The sequence below is a fragment of the Dendrobates tinctorius genome, unplaced genomic scaffold, assembly GCF_039654945.1.
Source record: "Dendrobates tinctorius isolate UK_male_01 unplaced genomic scaffold, ASM3965494v1 ptg000068l, whole genome shotgun sequence".
Taxonomy (NCBI): domain Eukaryota; kingdom Metazoa; phylum Chordata; class Amphibia; order Anura; family Dendrobatidae; genus Dendrobates; species Dendrobates tinctorius.
Window position 1 is genome coordinate 3,097,198 of NW_027361736.1, and position 22,494 is coordinate 3,119,691.

The window sequence follows — 22,494 nt, forward strand, 5'->3', positions numbered from 1 at the left end:
ATACTACATGCATGCAACATACATATATACTACATACAATACATACATATAGACATACAGTACATATAACATAGAGTACATACTCACCGTCACTTGTCACTTTGATCCCCGAAGCCATTGTCCCCTTGAGGAATAAATATCAAAATAAAAAAACACCAATATACTTACCCCGATCCGCAGAAGTCCACGAGGGTCCCACGTCAGCAATGGCATAAAGTGAGACTAGGGACTTTTTTTTTTTTTTAAAGTGGTGGAGGAATACAGTGCGGAAGGATACCTACCTTCCGTCATTGTATTCCTGGAGCTGGTAGAGAACGGTAGCATCAGCTGATGCTGCTGTTCTCCACGCAAGATGGACGTGGGACCCTCGTGGACTTCTGCGTATCGGGGTAAGTATATTGGTGTTTTTTTATTTTGATATTTATTCCTTAAGGGGACAATGGCTTCGGGGATCAAAGTGACAAGTGACGGTGAGTATGTACTCTGTTATATGTACTGTATGTCTATATGTATGTATTGTATGTAGTATATATGTATGTTGCATGCATGTAGTATATATGCAGTATATATGTAGTATGCATGTTGCATGCATGTGGTATATATGTAGTATGTATGTAGCATGTATGTAGTATGTAGCATGTATGTAGTATGTATGTTGCATGTATGTAGCATGTAGTGTGTATGTAGCATGTATGTAGCATGTAGTGTGCATGTTGCATGTATGTAGCATGTAGTATATATGTAGTATGTATGTTACATGTAGTATATATAGTATATATGTAGTATGCATGTAGTATATATGTTGTATGTATGTTGCATGCATGTAGTATATATGTATTATGTATGTAGCATGTATGTAGTATGTAGCATGTATGTAGCATGCATGTAGTATGTAGTATGCATGTAGTATGTATGTTACATGTAGTATGTATGTTACATGTAGTATATATGTAGTATGCATGTTGTATGTATGTAGCATGTAAATTTTTTTTTTTTTTTTTTTTTTACATTCAACACATTAGCCGGATGATGGGACTACTACTGTACTTGTAGTCCCATCGGACGATGCCTGCACAGACCCCCGGAGCCTGCACAGACCACCGGCAGGCCGGCACAGCCCCCCGGAGCCTGCACAGACCACCGGCAGGCCGGCACAGCCCCCCGGCAGGCTGGCACAGACCACCGGAGCCTGCACAGCCCCCCCGGCAGGCCGGCACAGCCCCCCCGGCAGGCCGGCACAGCCCCCCCGGCAGGCCGGCACAGCCCCCCCGGCAGGCCGGCACAGACCCCCGGAGCCTGCACAGACCACCGGCAGGCCGGCACAGACCCCCGGACAGTCGGCACAGCCCCCCCCGAAGGCCCGAACTGACGGCGCATCATGATGCGCACAGACAGCGCATCATGATGACGTCATTTCGGCAGCTAATCAGAGCCACAAAAGTGGCTCATTGCATTTTGGACTTCCGATTCCGGTATCCGATACGAAAAAAGTATCGGTACTCGGTATCGGAATTCCGATACGGCAAATATCGGCCGATACCCGATACTTGCGGTATCGGAAAGCTCAACACTAAACCTGACATAAAAAATGATGCTATTAACCCTCAGATATGCGATTAATCTGCAGGTTAATAGCGTTCTAACACCATGCGGCCGCAACACTAAGAGCCCCACTGCCAGGAAGAAATGAACTTCATTCCTCCTGGAAGGCGCGTTCTTTCAGTCACGGGTGTCTCCGACACGGTTTGTCACCACTATGTCCTGGCACTGACTGACAGCCGATCCTTCATTAGAGTTGGCTGTCAGTCAGCATTGGGGGCGCTGTTAGAGAAATTTTGCCAGCACCTTCCCTGTGGCTGAAGAACAAGCCTGACGGGAGGGATAAAGATCATTTCTTTCTGGCAGCGCGGTGCACTTATTGTGGCGTCTCCACGGGGTGAGAGAATGCTGCCAACCTGCAGATTAACCCCATATCTGCAAGTTAATAGCGTTCTTATTTGACAGGTTGCCTTGAAGAAAATGCAAAGTGAACGAACAAAAGAGAAATCTAATTCATATCAATATTTGGTGTGACCAAGTAAGTACATGAAAAATAAACCCAACAAATAAAAATTCACAGGGTATCGCCTCCAAATAAAAATGTTAAATGCATATTATAACTGGGACTGTAGATTGTAAGATTGGACTGGGACTGTAGATTGTAGATTGTAAGCTTGCGAGCAGGGACCTCACTCCTAATGTCATTGTTTGAATTGTCTTAACTTGTATTGAATTTATTGTCTGTACATGTCCCCGCTTAATTGTAAAGTGCTGCGGAATATGTTGGCGCTATATAAATAAAAATTATTATTATTATTATTGGGACTCATCTGGAAAGTCATGCTAGGAGCAGAACATCCAAAAGTGTATGTGTATAGAGCAATAGCAGCTGAGATCTCCTCTTTGATATGCTGATTGAGGTTCAGTGTATCATAGTGTTGTGGAATATTTAGATTGTGCTTCTCTTATATTGCATCCAGAGGTTTAAGGGGGTTTTACACTAAGTGATATCGCTAGCAATATCGCTAAAACGTCACCGGTTTTGTGACGTTATAGCGATATTGCTAGCGATATCGCTATGTGTGATACTTGCCTCCGACCGGCTCCCCCGCTGTCCATCGCTGATCGCGCGAGAATGTCCGGCTCCATTTCTCGTCGGGCGCTTCCTGTTGTGACGACGAGCGACGCTGGACGCGAGCGGGAGGACGTCAGGATCACTGTGTGTGAAAGGTGAGTATCGTGCTCTGCGTCGCTGCTGCATCGCTGTGAGTTCTTTCTGTGTGAAAGCTCACTAACGATCATTTAGCGATGCACCAGCGATCCTGACCGGGTCGTATTGCTGGTCGGATCGCTGGTGCATCGCTAAATGTAAAAGGGCCTTTAGAGTGTGAATAGAGGACTTTATTAAGGGTGTATAAACAACATACTTTGGGGACAAATTGTCTTCTTCATCAGGTAAGATAAACCAGGTAGTAAAGCTCAGTCAGGCTATTCCTCAGTTTTCTCTACATCAACAACCTTTGCCATCAAAATAGTATTTGAAGGAATTCAGTAGTCCGATTGTTCCAAACATGTTGGAAAACTAACCTCAGATCTTCTCTTACATGTCGTGTTGTGCAATTCTTTTTATCTCTTGTAATCTCAGACAGACTGAATGATGATGAGATCAGGGCTCTGTAGGACTTTTATCATCACTTCCAAGGCCCCTCATTATTAATGAGATTGGCTGTATGTTTGATATCATTGTCATGCTGTAGAATAAATTTGAAGTCAGTCAGATGCCTCCCTGATGGTATAACATAATGGATACGTATCTGCCTGTTTCTCAGCATCAATAACATCCGTAGTCTTTACCAAATATCCAACTCCATTTTTTTTTTTATATGCATTCAAAAACTTGCAAGGAGCATACACTATGTCATACACCTGTTGCACACTCATTATTGTACAGTTCATCAGTCTTTCGGTGAGTAAACTGCCTTCTGTAACAGCCAAATATATCACATATTGAGTCCTCAGTCCAGGTCTTTTGCTGACATTTTTCTGCTGTTTAGTTATGTTTTCATAGTTCCAAATTATTATGTAATAAAGCGTAACTGTCGTTTTAATTTTTTTATTCATAAATCATAAGTACACATAACATATATTACAAAGTTGCTTATTTTTGTCACAAAAATGTGCTTCTTTTGCTGCTAAAATTGATAATTTGTTATCAAAATTCTCAATATTGAGGTATTCCGTGAAGTCAGATATTCCCATTACTGAGAGAGAAGACGGCTGCTATGGATGCATTTCTGTGTAGATGGGAGCAGGGAGGAACTAGAGGCAGAGCTTGACTATTTGAACATTATAATAACCTGGAAAGCTGTGCATTGGAGTCATTTAGCCTTGTTTCTTTGCCAAAAGTTTGGTCTTGGCTGTGTTTTTTCCTTGAAGACCAAACTTTTCCAAATAGTAAATGGAGGTAGTGAGTTCTCACTGGTTTTTACCAGTTCTGAGCTGGTGGCACTGCTGGACATCTTTCTATTTTGAAGGGAAATAAGCATGACGTGTCTTTCACCTGCTGCATTAAGTTTCCTTGGCTGACTACTTCATCTATGGCCCTCAGTGTTTTCCATTTCTTGATGTCCTCAATGCTGAGAACTACAAGCAGATATTTACCCAACAATGTGGTTCTGGCTCCAAATGTATTCTGAATCAGAACAACGATCTCAAACATCCAGCCAATGTCATTAAGAATTGTCTTCAGTGTAAAGAAAAACAATGAGATCTGGAAGTGATGGTGCGGCCTCACAGAGCCCTGATCATGAAATGACAGAAGGTTCTGCACAAGCCTCATACACAGAAGATCTGTGGTTAGTTCTCCAAGATGTGAAGCACCATCTCCCTTGCCAAGTTCCTTCAAAAACTGTGTTAAAGTGACCTAGAAGAATTGATTTTGTTTTGAAGATGAAGGGCCGTCGCACACCAAAGATTGGTTTGATTTAGATTTCTCTTTTGTTCATACCCTTTGTATTTTGTTCATTGACGATAATATACTATTAATACATATATATTTGAGAGCATTTTCAATTTGCAGCATTTTTTTTAAAATCTGTCTAAAACTTTTGCACAGTACTGTTCATTGAATTGGTTTAAATAAGATGTGAACAGAGTATTATAGAAGGATTTTCCACTTTTCACTGAGTGGACCCCAATCGCCCTCAGACATGTGAAATAATAAAGGTAGATGTTACTCACCGTTGCCTGGTTACATACTTGCACAGCTTTAGAGGTTCGCTTTGCTGAGAATGGAAAAGTAGAAAAGCTCTTTAAAAAAATTTTTGTTATATATAGTTGTTCTTGTTTATATTTTTAAATTTCCAGACTGACAATATCAAGGAGATTGCCAAAAAAACACAGGCATTGCCAAAGATTAACATGAAAAGGCCACGGATTGTTGTGTTTACACAGGGTCATGAGGACACCATTATGGCAACAGGTATGTTTCTTATCGTATACCATTAGAGTGGCACATGAATTTGGGAAAAAGTGTAACTATTAACCCCTTCCCGTCACAGCACATTTTTGTTTTTTTGTTTCCATTTTTTTCTTTTATTTTTCTGTCCACATACAGACATATGAGGCATTTTTTTGAGACTACTTGTACTTTTGAATGACACAATTCATCTTACCACATATTTGTACTCAAACGAGGGCAAAATTCCAAATTGTGGAAAAAAACACACAATTCTGACATTGGGTTTTCGGAATATGTACGGCGTACATTTTGTGGTAAAAATGACCATGCAGTATGTTTCTCCTCATCAATACGATTACGGCGATACCAAGCCTGTCCAGTTTTTTTGTATTTTAGTGGTGAAAAAAAAATCAGACGTTTGCAAAAAAAAATTAGAGTTGTCTCCATTTCTCTTGACATTTTTATTTTTTGTCGGATGGAGCTCTGTATGATAGCTTATTTTTTGCAGGGCGAGAGAAAGTTTTTATTAGTACTATCTCTCTCTCTCTCTCTCCCTCTCCCTCTCTCTCTCTCTCTCTCTCTCTCTCTCTCTCTCTATATATATATATATATATATATATATATATATATATATATATATATATATATACACTCACTGGCCACTTTATTAGGTACACCATGCTAGTAACGGGTTGGACCCCCTTTTGCCTTCAGAACTGTCTCAATTCTTCGTGGCAGAGATTCAACAAGGTGCTGGAAGCATTCCTCAGAGATTTTGGACCATATTGACATGATGGCATCACACAGTTGGCGCAGATTTGTCGGCTGCACATCCCTGATGCGAATCTCCCGTTCCACCACATCCCAAAGATGCTCTATTGGATTGAGATCTGGTGACTGAGGAGGCCATTTGAGTACAGTGAACTCATTGTCATGTTCAAGAAACCAATCTGAGATGATTCGAGCTTTATGACATGGCGCATTATCCTGCTGAAAGTAGCCATCAGATGTTGGGTACATTGTGGTCATAAAGGGATGGACATGGTCAGCAACAATACTCAGGTAGGCTGTGGCGTTGCAACGATGCTCAATTGGTACCAAGGGGCCCAAAGAGTGCCAAGAAAAAATTCCCCACACCATGACACCACCACCACCAGCCTGAACCGTTGATACAAGGCAGGATGGATCCATGCTTTCATGTTGTTTATGCCAAATTCTGACCCTACCATTCGAATGTCGCAGCAGAAATCGAGACTCATCAGACCAGGCAACGTTTTTCCAATCTTCTACTGTCCAATTTCGATGAGCTTGTGCAAATTGTAGCCTCAGTTTCCTGTTCTTAGCTGAGAGGAGTGGTACCCGGTGTGGTCTTCTGCTGCTGTAGCCCATCTGCCTCAAAGTTCGACGCACTGTGCGTTCAGAGATGCTCTTCTGCCTACCTTGGTTGTAACGGGTGGCAATTTGAGTCACTGTTGCCTTTCTATCAGCTCGAACCAGTCTGCCCATTCTCCTCTGACCTCTGGCATCAACAAGGCATTTCCGGCCACAGAACTGCCGCTCACTGGATTTTTTTTCTTTTTCGGACCATTCTCTGTAAACCCTAGAGATGGTTGTGCGTGAAAATCCCAGTAGATCAGCAGTTTCTGAAATACTCAGACCAGCCCTTCTGGCACCAACAATCATGCCACGTTCAAAGGCACTCAAATCACCTTTCTTCCCCATACTGATGCTCGGTTTGAACTGCAGGAGATTGTCTTGACCATGTCTACATGCCTAAATGCACTGAGTTGCCGCCATGTGATTGGCAGATTAGAAATTAAGTCTTAACACACAGTTGGACAGGTGTACCTAATAAAGTGGCCAGTGAGTGTATATATATATATATATATATATATAATATAATCCCCAGTTGGGACTCTTCCGGCCACTGTTCCCGAATCCCATAAGGCACCACGGCAGTGTCACTTGCGAGGGCACAATTCATGGCCACAAGACCACGAACTGCGCCTGCGCAAGTGACATTCACGTGTTTACCGATTGAGTTAATTGTTTTTATATTTTGATAGATCGGGGTGTCGTGAATGGGGTTAAATACATCAGAGGTGATCACTGATGCTGTGTGAATACTTTTCTTAAAAGAGAATCTGTCACCTGGTTTTTCCCCATATAAAGTATGACCAGCATCTTTCAACCATAGCATTCTAGTATAATGTATATATGTCCCCAATCTGCTCTGCAAGGCACAAAAAAAAGACCTTTTATTATACTTACAGACAGCGTGTCCTGGTCCGATGGACGTCTTGATCTGGTGTCTTCTCTCTTACGATCTGTCTTCCATAGCTGCTTCGTATGGATGACGTGTCCTACGTCATCCAGACAGTGTCTCTCATCGCAGGCTTGATTTTCTCTGTGCCCTGTCGAGGGCAGAGCCAAAGTACTGTAGTGCGTATGCCCGAGGAAAGGCCAAAAAGTACTCATAACCCACAGGTAAAGCCTGCACATGCGCGCACTACAGTCCTTTGGACAGCGATCGTAAGAAGAGGGGAGGAGCTGGATGCCGGATCGAGCCCTCTTTGAGTATCATAAAGCTCTTTTTTGGGATCTGCAGAGTGGATTGGGGACATATATACATCATACTCGAATGTTGTAAAATAGGGCTGAAGGATGCTGGCCGTCCTTTATATGGGAAAACCTGGTGACAAGGTCCCTTTAAACTAATGGGTCTCCTCACACTCCTCCTGACAGTACCTGCTGCAACTTGTGTTGGGGTGAGCTGCAATCTGTCCGGTTGGTATAAGGGCTATAGGAGGTCAAGCAATATAAAGAAAGTAGTAAATGTTTTTGGTAAATAACATATACAGTGTCTTTTATTTTCTAAATGTCAGTAATAATAATCTAATATCCAAATTTCATGTTCTCCTAACTCAGCACATTTAAGATATACTTTCAAAAATGTAGCTTTTTCATTGTAGATTTTAAATCCTTAATGATAAATGTAGGCTACAGGACAGGTGAAGCATTTTCACCCCTTGTTTTCCAGCAGACATGGAATTTGCCATTGTTTTCTGGATTTTATATTTACATCTTTCATCACATTTCTATTTTTCTGTCTGGAAATGGAGGGCTTATTTTTGCCGGCAGAATATTTTGTCCTGCTACTCCTTTTTTGGCAAAAATTTGTTTTCTTATTTTTTTTGTCCTAGATGAAACACAGCTCGGGATAATCAGTATGAGGGTTAAATGGGTCGATCAAACTCTGGTCACGGAGAACTCTGCTAATTATACAGCTTATATTTCCCCAATCTTGTTGAAAGAATGTACTTTACATTAACCTTAATTCCATCTGTCAATAATTGGTTAATCTGTTTAGGGAAAAAAAAACAATCATTTCATTAAATATAATCTCGCCATCATAATCTTGACAAATCAGTTTGTGTTAATCAATTTACTGAATTTGGCTGTTTGTGACTTGTAAGATGAGGAAGTGGCTGAGAATTGTTTTGCCAGAAAACATGACAAGTTTTCTATTTATACCATGAGTATTAGAAATAAATCCACATAACAATGATTTCCTGGGGGAAGACTGGTTACTCTGACTAATTTAAAATTATTTGCCTGTTTTTTGATTATTAATTTCATGAAACTGGCATCTCTTATTAGATGAGATAATTAGGACATTAATTGCTTCAGTAAATGTCTGTTTGGAATTCCCCAGCCATAATTACATATACGTCGTTAGTGTATATCACTTTTCTGGAATCCAAATTAAGCAGTACCTTAATTTCTGAAGACCATATCTTGGATAACTGTGGATGAGCCTATTTAGCCTACTGCAGCATAGAATGGCAACACATACTGTACTATCTTGAGAAGCAAGAAATGTAAAATGGAAACATGAACTTGATAGATTGTAAGGTGGTCTTCACCCCTTAAGCCCCAAGGGTGGTTTGCACGTTAATGACAGGGCCATTTTTTACAATTCTGACCACTGTCCCTTTATGAGGTAATAACTCTGGAACACTTCCATGGATCCTGGTGATTCTGACATTGTTTTATCGTGACATCTTGTACTTCATGCTACTGGTAAAATTTCATTCATATAACTTGAGTTTATTTGTGAAAAAAAGGAAATTTGGTGAAAATTTTGAAAATGTATCAATTTTCCAACTTTGAATTTTTATGCCCTTAAATCACAGAGATACGGCACACAAAAAACTTAAGTAACATTTCCCACATGTTTGCTTTACATCAGCACAATTTTCGAACCCAAATTTTTTTTTCTTGGGAATTTATGAGGGTTAAAAGTTGACCAGCGATTTCTCATTTTTGCAACACCATTTTATTTTTACGGACCACATCACATTTGAAGCCACTTTGAGGGGTCTATATGATAGAAAATACCCAAAAGTGACACCATTCTAAAAACTGCACCCCTTAAGGTGCTCAAAACCACATTCAAGAAGTTTATTAACCCTTCAGGTGCTTCACAGGAATTTTTTGAATATTTAAAAAAAAAATGAACATTTAACTTTTTTTCACAAAAAAAAATACTTCAGGTTCAATTTTTTTTATTTTACCAAGGGTAACAGGAGAAGCTGGACTGCAAAAGTTATTGTGCAGTTTGTTCTGAGTACGCTGATACCTGATATGTGGGGGGGAACCACTGTTTCGGCGCATGGCAGAGCTCAGAAGGTAAGGAGTGCCGTTTGACTTTTTCAATGCAAAATTGGCTAGAATTCAGATCGGACGCCATGTCATGTTTGGAGAGCCCCTGATGTACCTAAACAGTGGAAACCCCCCCACAAGTGACCCCATTTTGGAAACTAGACCCCCCCAAGGAACTTATCTAGATATGTTGTGAGAACTTTGAACCAACAAGGGCTTCACATAAGTTTATAACGTACAGCGGTACAATTAAAAAATCATATTTTTTCCACAAAAATGATCTTTTCACCCCCCCCAATTTTTATTTTCCCAAGGGCAACGGGACCCTAAAAGTTATTGTGCAATTTGTCCTGAGTACGCTGATACCCCACATGTGGGGGTAAACCACTATTTGGGCGCATGGCAGAGCTCAGAAGGGAAGCAGTGCCATTTGATTTTTTTGGTTGGAATTGAGATCAGACACCATGTCGCGTTTGGAAAACCCCTGATGTACCAAAACAGTGGAAACCCCCCACAAATGACACCATTTTGGAAACTAGACCCCCCAAGGAACTTATCTAGATGTGTGGTGAGCACTTTGAACCCCCCAGTGCTTCACAGAAGTTTATAACACCCGGGTGTGAAAATAAAAAAATCGTATTTTTTCCACAAACATGATCTTTTAGTCACCATTTTTTTTTATTTTCCCAAGGGTACCAGGAAAAGTTGGACCCCAAAAGTTGTTGTCCAATTTGTCCTGAGTACGCTGATACCCCATATGTGGGAGAAAACTACTGTATGTGCACACGTCGGGGCTCAGAAGGGAAGTAGTGACATTTTGGAATATGCAGACTTCGATGGAATGGTCTGCGGGTGTCATGTTGCTTTTGGAGAGCCCCTGATGTACCTAAACAGTGGAAACCCCCCACAAGTGGCCCCATTTTGGAAACTAGACCCCCTAAGGAACTTATCTAGATGTGTGGTGAGCACTTTGAACCCCCCAGTGCTTCACAGAAGTTTATAACGACCGGGCGTGAAAATAAAAAAATCGTATTTTTTCAACAAACATGATCTTTTATTCCCCATTTTTTTTATTTTCCCAAGGGTACCAGGAGAAATTGGACCCCAAAAGTTGATGTCCAATTTGTCCTGAGTACGCTGATACCCTATATGTGGGGGTAAAACACTGTTTAGGCGCATGGCAGACGCCATGTTGCATTTGGAGAGCACCTGATGTGCCCAAACAGTGGAAACCCCCCAATTATAACTCCAACCCTAACCCCAACACTCCCCTAATCTCAGCCCTAACCCTAATGGGAAAATGGAAATAAATACATTTTTTTTATTTTATTATTTTTCCCTAACTAAGGGGGTGATAACAGGGGTTTGATTTACTATTTTTGGCGGTTTTTATATTTGGCAGCTGTCGCATGCTAAAAGACGCTTTTTATTGTAAAAATAGTTTTTGCATCACCACATATTGAGAGCTCTAACTTTTCCATATTTTTACCCACTGAGTCATGTGAGGTCTTATTTTTTGCGGGACGAGTTGACGCTTTTATTGGTATCATGTTCGGGCACGTGACATCTTTTGATCGCTTTTTATTCCGATTTTTGGGACTCCGAACAAAAACCAGCGTTTCATGAATTTCTTTTGGGGAGTGCGTTTACACCGTTCCGCGTGCGGTAAAATTGATAAAGCCCGTATATTCTTCGGGTCTGTACGGTTACAGCGATACCTCATTTAGGTCGTTTTTTTATGTTTTGGCGCTTTTATGCAATGAAAACAATTTTATATAAAAAATAAATATTTTTGCATCTCTTTATTCTGCGAACTATAACTTTCTTATTTTTTCACTGATGACACTGTATGGCGGCTCGTTTTTTGCGGGACAAGATGACGTTTTCAGCGCTACCATGGATATTTATATGCGTCTTTTTGATCACGCGTTATTGCACTTTTTGTTCGGCGGTATGATAAATCATTATTCAGTATAAACGTATTACCCTCACCCACAAAGCCCTCCATGGCTCAACACCACCCTACATCACCTCCCTTGTTTCAGTATACCACCCTACCCGCGCCCTCCATTCTGCTGATAACCTGAGGTTAGCATCCTCAATAATCAGAACCTCCCACTCCCGTCTCCAAGACTTTACACGTGCTGCGCCAATTCTTTGGAATGCACTTCCCAGGTCAATATGATTAGTCCCCAATCCCCACAATTTTAAGCGTGCCCTGAAAACGCATTTATTCAGACAGGCCTATCGCCTCAACACATTAACCTAATCTATCCCTGTGTGGCACAGCCAAAAGTTTTACCATAACCAGGTTCCCCGCATCATGTTCCCACATGCTTTATGCATCCATTAGCCCTCTGTGTCTGTAATGTTACACACTTAACATTATGGCTGGTCCATACAATCAGGGCAACTGTTACCACCCACCTTTCGTGTCTACCTCTTTCCTCATAGACTGTAAGCTTGCGAGCAGGGCCCTCATTCCTGTTGGTATTTGTTATAATCTGTGATTATTGTTATGCTGTAATGTCTATTGTCTGTACAAATCCCCTCTGAAATGTAAAGTGCTGTGGAATATGTCGGCGCTGTAGAAATAAAATTTATTATTGTTATTATAAGGAAGGAACAGGAGGAGCACTGCCAGAGCCCTGCAAAATGACCTCCAGTAGGCCACAAATGTGCATGTGTCTGCACAAACGGTTAGAAACCAACTCCATGAGGATGGTCTGAGGACCCGACGTCCACAGATGGGGGTTGTGCTGTACAGCCCAACACCGTGCGGCCCTCCTAAGAAATGCCACCCCACACCATTACTGACCCACTGCCAAACCGGTCATGCTGAAGGATGTTGCAGGCAGCAGATCGCTCTCCACGGTGTCTCCAGACTGTCACATCTGTCACATGTGCTCAGTGTGAACCTGCTTTCATCTGTGAACAGCACAGGGCGCCATTGGCGAATTTGCCAGTCCTGGTGTTCTGTGGAAAATGACAAGCATCCTGCACGGCTTGATGACCCTAGTGAGGGCTGAATACAATGTGTATGTACTACCCAAAAGAAAGATCGGGGTCACCTGTGTCCATGGGGGCACTAAAGACTATCCGGTGGCCAGGGTGATCCTCGAGACTGCCAATGACATTGCAAGCCATGATGTCGCGGTAGTTCCTAACTTATCCCATTCGGTGATGGTAGCCCGGGACTCTAGGCTGTTCCCGGTTTTGTGGGAGAAGGGAGCTCCTCTACAGCAGGAAGATGAAGGGCTCTATGCTGATGGGGTTGGGTACATTATGCCACCTATACCTCCCAACATTGACTGGTCAGACATAGGGGTGCCCGGAGGAAGGTATGCGTCTGCCAAACGTACTGACGTCACCTGAACTGTGCGACAGTATGACTGGGAGTGAAAAGAGTGGAGGGGACACCGAGTTAGAGAGCGACCTGGGAGTTCACCAGACTGGGGTTGTGACACAGACTGCAGGGGTGACTGTGACTCTAAGAAGGAAAGGGATTACAGTAAGCAAGGGCCCAACAAGGTCGGCAAATCCTCTGATCGCCAAAGGAGCAAGTGCCATAAAGAAGGTGGTGTCGTTGCCAGTAGCATCTGCTGGGGCTGAGACAGATATGGTGCTGTCAGAGGAACTGACACAGTGTAACGCCAATGCCCCACAAGAGGAGGTCAGGGAGACTGACCCAGCCTAAGAGATGTGTGGGTGTCCTCTCTGGTTTGTGAGCAAGCAGCTGATGGTGGGTCAGTGGATGGCGCTATAGGAGAAGAGATCCTGGAAAGTGCTGGTGGTGCAGGAGTCCACAATGCTCAGGGAGAGCAGACCAATCACAGATCCACCTCTAGGGAGGCTGGAAACAAAAACAGTGCCATGGGAGAAGAAGTGGAGAAGGTTGAAGGCTCCAAAGACACTGAGAGTGACGATTTGGAGGGAGGACAAACCTTTTAAAGAGGACACTGCTGAGACCCAAGTGAAGGTTGAGGGTGCAGAAACAGAGGAAGGCACCAAAGAAGTGAGGCCTGAAGCAGGTACCTCTTTGAGTGATGGAAGCTCACCCTGTCCAAAGGATGGGGGAGGCGAGCTAAGGAGACTAGACACGCCCATTTGATGCAAGAGAAGCTTCGGAGACAGGCTGCTGAGGGCCGAGTGAGTGCGTTGGAACGAGAGGTGTCCGAGCTCAAAGGCCCCACCTGGAAGAAAGCCAGGTGATGAATACAGCAGCCCTGAAGAAAATGGAGCAACATGTCTGTTCTGGCCAACTGACTCGAAAAGGTAGAAGTCCGGAGACTGAGCCCGGCGATCATCTTCATGCAGTGGAGAAGGGTGAGACTCCCTTGCTCAAATGCCTTATAAAAGTCCCAGAACACCTGAGAGAGTAGTGTGCCAGAGAGTCGATGCATGACGACTTTAAGAAGCCTGTAGGGTGTGCTGGTCCCCAGAAGCGAAACAGCTGGTGGTTCTGTTCACATCTGAAGTCACGGCGGATCGAGCGGCTATCTTGAGGGACATGCACTTGAGAGGTGTGTGTGCATGAAGCAGTTTATCTGGTGGAAGAATGAGGAAGCCGCTAGGCGGCTGCAGCTTATGAGAAAACCTCGGAACCTACTGGAAGATGTCGTCCAGGTGCCAAGTGCTCTGCTGGGAGAAGTCGTGGGGTCCAATGGGTGACTCATGCAGGAAATGGTCAATAAATCGGGGGTGAAGAGAGTGAGAATTCCCAATAAACATGAAGCCAAGGTACCCAGGTAAGTGGGTATGGTTCCAGTCCTCATGGTGGGGACAAGGGAGAGTCTTGGAAATATGCTGATTCTCCTCACATATAGGCTGGCTCATCTTAAAGAACTACAGCAGTTAAGGCTGGAAAGAGCGAGGATTTAGAGTCTGTATCGCTCCCAAAGTTGGAAGCCTTTTTTAAAGCATGGTACCCAACGACGTGGAGGTCCTCCCAGTAATAGATGGGCCACAGCAGAAGCTAGAGACAGCTGGTGCAACGGGTCTCTAGGCCATAAAGGAAAACGCCATCTGAGAGCTTGCTAGAGATGTCCTGAGGACAGGGGGCATACTAGTGCTAGTGAATCCCCTGTTAAACCAATGCTGAGAGTCCAAGACAGGGGACCTAAGAGTGTATGTGATGATACCAAGTTGGTCCTAACTGTAAATCCAGAGGGAAGTGAACAACACTGCTATGTTGACTGCTGGGGGGTGGGGGATCTAACCAAGTCATGACTCAGGATTGGGGAATGACACAATCTGGTGCCACAAAAAGGAAGTTGGTGACAGTGACGGATGGTAGTTCTCTAAAGGAACTGGTGTCGTTGAGGGATCAGGAGCCAATGCTCAATGCTGATGGCTCAAGACCACAGGGACGTCTTTTCTCGGGGCCCTGGACTGTGTTCATGTGTTCATCCCTATGAGACTGGGAGTACTCCGGAGGGTGAACCCTCAGGACCATGACGACGAACCTCCCTCGGGTGAGCTGGCCTGGTGTACCAACCCCTATACAGGGAGCGTTAGGGGCAGGCCCAGGGGAGACTATCGCTGCAGAAAATGATACCTGGGGACAGCCGGAGGGAAACACAGGCTGGAGCCCGACTGGCAGGCAGGGAGGAGGCGATGACCACAGGGGAAACTGCTGTAGTCCCGGGGACGGAGGTAGACGGCAAGGGTGGAGGCAGGAACGGACTCTAGGAGAGACGCAGGCGGGCACAGGCTGGAACAGACAGGACCTGGAAGGGAACATGGGGAGGTCACAAGTGGAGAAAAGACAGAGGACCAGGAAGGGTACAGAGCGCAGAGACTGGGGAAACGCAGGAGAGCGTGGACCCGAGATCAAGCGTGAACCACAATTGATAATCAGGCTCTGAGCATGGAGTGAGGCTGCCTGATATAGGGCACGCTGCAGGACTTCCGGCTCAGGGTACGCCTAGGGTCATGGAGGCCAAGGGATAGGGCGGCTCAGTCTGGGGGAAGCGTGCTGTAGTGTATGGCATGATGTGCGCCTGCGTGCCTGACAGGGGACAGAGGCCGGCCACAGGACCGGAAGTGGGTGAGTTGATTGACGCGCGCCAGCAGTGGGGGCGGGCCGAGAGAGAGGGGAGCGCCGAGGAGCCCGGAACGGCGCGGAGACAAGAGAGGCGGCAGGGACCGCCGGCGCCGTGACAGCAGGGACAGCGGGAGCCGCGGCAGAGGAGGCCAGAGCAGCGGCCGCAGAGACAGCAGGGAGAGCGGGAGCTGTGGAACAGACAGTAGGCGTGACAATCCCCACTGGTTAGAACAGAGTGGGGGAGGGTATGTGACGTACCAGCTAGTGGTATTTACAGGAATAGGTGTGTATCGCACAGACCGAAGTCTGTTGCGATGTGAATCCAGGACTGGTTGCTGGGGTTTGTAGTCCCACAAGCCTGTATTCTTAGTAAAGGGCTAGATTTAGGGTTAACCAGAAGTGATGGGTGGGGCTGGTTATCCACACACCTCTCAAGGGGGTATGCTCATGTGACATCAGGAAGGTCCTATATGCTTACTGTTTGCAGCACATGGGGAGATATGCCCATGTGTGAGACTGGAGCTGGCGAGTGCTCCTTCCAGTCCGGGAAGCACTGAGGGTCCGGGCTACTGACAGGACCTGTATGAAGCCAGACTTTGAAACCTGAGGAGCATCTGTTAAGCAGGTAACCCAGTGCCTGGGGAACTGTGTGTGTTTGGCCTCAGACCGCGCCTGAATACTGAACTCTAACAGAGTGTGTGTGGCCAGGGGCCTGATGGAGCAGAGCCCTGTTATGGACACTATTGTTTTGTTTTGCCGGATTTGAAGGCTGAATACGTTGTGTTTGTTCTGCTGGGTTTTGTGGAGCAATAAACCCAAATGAACTTTTAAGGAAAGACCATCTTGCCGTCTGTGTTATCGCTGCCAAGCGAGTATACCCCAACCCGCTATTGATTGCTACATCACAGATACACTTTAACTGTGAGAGACAGAATCTTAAAGAAAAAAAATCCAGAAAATCGCATTATATGATTTTTAGATAATTTCCATTTCATTGTGTGAAATAAGTATTTGATGCAATAGAAATACAGAACTTTGGCACAGAAACCTTTGTTTGCAATTACAGAGGTCAGACATTAGCTGTAGTTCTTGACCAAGTTTGCACACACTGCAGCAGGGATTTTGGTACACTCCTCCATACAGATCTTTCAGGATTTGGGGCTGTCGCTGGGCAACATTAAGGGTCCCGTTACATTTAGCGATGCACCAGCGATCCCGACAACGATACGACCTGGTCAGGATCGCTTGTGCATCGCTAAATGGTCGCTAGTGAGCTGCCAAACAGACAGATCTCAGCAGCGATAAGCGATCCGTCAGCGGCGATGATGACTTCCGCCTGCGTCCATGTGTCACTATTCGGCCCCAGCGGGACGCCAACGATGAAAAAATGGCCCAGGCCTTTCCTGCGTGATCAATGATATCCAGCGTGGGGGGGGCGGTCACAGGGACGTGTCACACAAAGCGAGATCGCTAGCGATATCGCTGTTGCGTCACAAAATCGGTGACGCTTTAGCGGTATCGCTTGCGATATCGCTATGTGTGAAAGGCCCTTAAGTTTCAGTTCCCTCCAAAGATTTTCTATTGGGTTCAGGACTGGAGACTGGCTAGGCCACTCCAAGACCTTTGAAATAGAGTATCCACTTGTTTATTTATTGGAGTCTCCACTGATTTGTCTGTTTTTGCAATTATATATTAATCTGGCTTGCCTGATTATGCAGCCTGCTAATACGGGCCACAAATTGCGGAGGTTTAGAGAGCAATAGTTAGATGTCCTTGCCTCCAAACTTTGCAAGCTGTTCAACAAGTTCTTTGGAATAAAATGTGACCAGTGTACAAAGCCACCGCTCAGTGTGTTTATTATAAACCTGCTGAAATATTAGCTTTCCTGAGCGGGCCCCACATAATCACGTCTGTGTTACAGATGCTCATGTAAGGAGTATTGTGGCTTGATTGAGTCAGGATACTCTGGGAGGTTCTCATAACCCAGCTTTGTCTGGGCTGTACAGACTCCATTGACATGATAATGAATAGAGCAGTGCCCATAACGAGTAGGGATGTCCTGGCACCTCTCTGTTCCCCATGTTGTATTGCCCTGAAATTCAGCTTTACCTGACAGGCCAGCTGCTTCCAGAAATTCTTTCTTAGTTGCCATGGGGAATAAGCAGATGGAGAATGAGGCTTCTCCTTTCTGATTGTATAGATAGGTCCTGAACACATCTATTCTGCATCAGTTAGGCCTCTTTCACACATCAGGTTTTCTGCTTCAGGCGCGATCCGGCGCTTTTGACTAAAACCGGATCCGTCGAAATGCAATGCCGGATCCGGTTTCCCCCCCATTGACTTGCATTAGAGCCGGATCGAGCCGGATGGCCATGCGTTTCATCCGATTTTCGCCGGATCCGGCAATGTGACGCGATCCGGCGTCTGGAAAAAACGGTGACTGTAACGTTTTTTGTATCCGTCGAAAAAGCCGGACACACCGTATCCGGCGTGTCCGGCTTTTTCATACAATGAAAGCCTATGAGCGCCGCAATGCGCCGGATCCGGCGGCCGGATCCGGTTTCTTTGGTCTGAGCATGCTCAGTAGCTCTGCCCACAGGACATATATAAAAGCAAGACATTGGGACCCTCAGCCACACCCAACATGCCACCCAAGCCAAGAACCAGGAGCAGGAGAAGGCAGCAGACATCTGCAGCAGCAGCACCATCAGCACCACCCCAAATGGAGCAGCATGCTGAACAACAGGAGGGGAGTCCAGCAGCAGATGAGAGACGGTAATTATCAAATCCCCCATTCCTCCAAACTAGGGCTATGGAATATCAAGATATTCATTGGCCCTTTGTTTCTCTTTATTCAACAGCCGCCCAATAGATGCAGCAGCAGCAGCAGCAGCAGCAATGGCAGCAGCAGAAACACCACCCACAGGCATGGAGTGTGGCCACCAGGAAGACAGCACATCATCTTCTGGGAGCCCTCCATCGCATCGTCAGCGTTTGACGGTAAGTTTTTATTTCCAAAATCCATCATCTCTGTAATATATGTGTATTCATTGCCTTTTATTTCAAAACAGGAATCACAAGATGAAGAGGAGCTCCCAGAAGAAGGAAGGAAGGGGTGGACAGACACTTGGAGTGGGCTCACAATTGGTAAGTTTTTTGCATCAAACGCAGAAACACAACATCACACTACACACAACACATAGAAAACAATGTTCTGCAGACCACACACAGCAAACAAATGCCTACATCCAAAGACATAACATTTTTTGTTTTCTTCTCTAGTCTTCCCAATCTGGTGCTCGGCCAAGAGGTCCTCGCAGTGCCTCCCAGAGTCGTCGGCGACAGCAACGCGGCGGTCACCAGCGTGTAAGTATAAATATTTTTGCTTTGTTTTTTTTGCACTTTTTATTTCATTTCTTTTGTGGAGGCTAATTATGTTATTTTTGTCTTTTTCTTTAACAGCCTTCACAGCGTGCTCCCGACTCTGACGGTGAGGATGGAGGGATTGATGTGGACCGCCTCATCGATCTCGTCAGAGAAAGGGAGCCGCTCTGGAATATGGCTGACCGACGCCACGCTGACCTGATCGTTACCCGACGACTCTGGGAGGAAATCTGTTCGCTCCTTGTGGACCGCTGGGAGGACCTCGAAGCTCGGGCCCAGATTAAAGACCGTAAGTATATACAGTACCGGTTGCTTGATTTAAACCAGTGTTTCCCGAACTCCAGTCCTCGTGGTCCCCACGGATCATGTGTTCAGGATTTCTATTTACTTTGGAAATCCTGAAAACATGACCCCTGGGGACCATGAGGACTGGAGTTTGGGAAACACTGATGTTGTATACAAATCACTTTGTCCTTTCTCGTTTCAGGGGAGAGAATTGTGAAGCGGTGGCGGTCTGTAAGGGATCGTTTCAAGAAGGAGTTCAATAAAGAGATGCGGGCCCCGAGTGGATCTGGAGGACGCAGGAGCAAGTACAAGTACGCACGAGCCCTGTCGTTCCTCCGGGAGACAATGCTCACCAGAAGGTAAATAATACACACCACATGTGACAAAAAAATGTTTAGATGTAACTTTCTTTTTTTCAGCCAGGGCAATACCATGTCACTATTTTAATTGTTTTTTTTTCTCTTTATTCCACAGCACGGTGAGCAGCACTCGGGAGCCTGCACGATTGGACCCTTCTGAGGCGATCCCTGAGGAGACCGGCACCGAGGGACACTTCGACCGCCCCGGTACATCTGCACCTTCCCACACATTCGACCCATCTGTCCCATCCACCAGCACAGGAGCATCGTGGCCGCCTACATTACATGAAGCTGCTGGTGAGGAGATCGCTTTCCCTTTACCCCACCCTTCTGCCCCTGCCACCTCTAGTACACCTGCGGGTACTGGGCGGCAGCGGCAGAGGGGTCAGGAAAAGACTTATGCGCTAGAGTTCTTGCATCTGAATGCATCTTTCCAGAACTGTCTAAAAGTCTTGTCAGAGCAAATCTCCGCAGGCTATCAGCAGATCAACTCCAGCATTCTGGAGGTGAAGACACTTCTGCAAACCATGCATTCAGAAGCAAGATCTTCGCCAAACCACAACTTTTTCAGGTCTGTTGTGGAGCGCATGGAAACGCTCTCTCCTGCCCAGCAGATGCATGTAATGCATTCATGCCACGCTGCTCTCCAGCAAGTTACCTCCCAACCTCCTCCTCCCACCACAGTAGTTCCTCCACCTGCACCCCCTCCAGCCACTTTCCATCCTCCCCCTCCTATTACATCTACACCCCCTCCAGCCACTTTCCATCCTCCCCCTCCTATTACATCTACACCCCCTCCAGCCACTTTCCATCCTCCCCCTCCTATTACATACCATCCACCTCCCCAGCATCATCCACCTCCCCAGCATCATCCACCTCCCCAGCACCATCCACCTCCCCAGCACCAGCAACCTCCCCAGCACCAGCAACCTCCCCAGCACCAGACATCTCCCCACTTCCAGCAACCTGCCCCGTACCAGACATCTCCCCACTTCCAGCAACCTGCCCCGTACCAGACATCTCCCCACTTCCAGCAACCTGCCCCGTACCAGACATCTCCCCACTTCCAGCAACCTGCCCCGTACCAAACTCCTTCCCCATACAACTTGCCATCAACATCATCTGCTCCTACAGTCCCTGCCCAACCCTCCACTCCACCACCCACCACCTCTTCTGCTTCCCACATGTCCACCCATTCTGTAGTTTTTTTCCACACCTTCACCTCTAACTGTTCCTTCCCCACCACGATCCCAGTCCTCTCTCCACACTCCCAGTGTCGAAGTGTCCCGCAGCCCCTACAGCAGTATTTCCACCACACACTACACAGATTTATAATGTGTGTATTTAAATAAAAATGACCAGTTTTATGGTTTCAAAGCTTTATTAAACAAGTTTATTAAAATTTTAAAAAAGTTTACTAAAAAAAACATTTTTCAATAAAAGTTAAATTATTTTACACTGGTTGTCTGTCATTTCTTTCTGCGGCGAAAAAGGTTAAATACAGGGTATTTAAAAGGTGAAATGGTATTCAAAACTAGGTATATAACTGTGGGTAAATTTTAGCTTTTTGCCACAGTTGCGTTCCTGGTTGTGTTTGAAGCAAAGTATTTCACCTAAAAAGTTGTGTTTATTGTTGGTGATTTCATAACAATGTACACAACTTTTGTTAAAAGGTGAAATACTTTGCATAAAACACAACCAGGTACACACCTGTGGCCTAAAGCTAAAAATAGAGACCATGACAAGATAGCCAACTTTGGTTGGCAAAGGTTTATACTGTTGGTACAGAAGGTACACAAGTTTGGTTGGGCACAAATCTTTCACACTCTGTCATCCTGCCAGTGTACTCTGCCTTGAGGTGACATAAAGTATAGTGCAAAATTGTCCCTCATTACTGAAACCGTCACAGAACTTCTAGTGGTAATGTCATGGTAATCTTGCAAGGTGGTTTCTTCAGAGGTGTCCTCAATGGAAATGGGTTCCTTGCAGATAACAAAATTGTGGAGTACCACGCACGCTTTGATCACCTCGTCCACAGTTTCTGTCTTGAGGTTGATCGTAGTCAATAGGACCCGCCATTTGGCTGTCAGAATACCAAAGGTACTTTCAACCATTCTTCTTGCTCTTGTGAGGCGGTAATTAAAAATGCGTTTTGGTCTTGTCAATCCTCTGCTAGAGTACGGTTTCAAAAGGTGTTCTGACAGCTGGAAGGCTTCATCCCCTACACAGACAAATGGCATAGGTGGACCAGATGTTTGCGGCAGCGGTCTAGGTGGTGGGAACTGGAAGGTGTTTCCATACAGTTTACGCCCCATGGCAGACAGTTTGAAAACTTGAGTCATTGGAGCGGCCATAGGCCCCAATATCAACCGCAATAAATTTGTATTCCGCGTCAGCGATGGCCATGAGGACAATTGAAAAATATTTCTTGTAATTGAAATATTCAGATCCCGATCCAGCTGGCTTTACAATGCGGATATGTTTCCCGTCCACAGCGCCCAAGCAGTTGGGAAACTGACATATCTGTTGAAACTTGTCAGCAATTTCAATCCACCTCTCTGTTGTGGGCTCTGGTAAAAACTCTTCAGCTATGGAGTCCCACAGTGCACGGCATGTGTACTTCACTATTCCAGATATGGTGGAAATCCTGAGTCTGTACTGGAAATGCAGTGACGAAAGGGATTCTCCAGTTGCAAAAAATCTGTGGGGAATTAAAAAACAATAAATTAGTTTTAAATCACAGCATTACATACCAA

The 22,494-nt window shown here is 45.2% G+C and overlaps 1 protein-coding gene across 5 annotated transcripts in view; it reads left to right on the forward strand.

Annotated features, from left to right (window-relative positions):
• The window catches only part of ADK (adenosine kinase), a 569,255-nt gene that overhangs the window by 519,616 nt on the left and 27,145 nt on the right, over positions 1-22,494 (forward strand). For all 5 annotated transcript variants that reach the window (XM_073581043.1, XM_073581046.1, XM_073581045.1 and 2 more), the window contains one exon: positions 4,906-5,020. In XM_073581043.1, the coding sequence (XP_073437144.1) occupies positions 4,906-5,020 (115 nt within the window). The remainder of the gene's footprint in view (positions 1-4,905; positions 5,021-22,494) is intronic.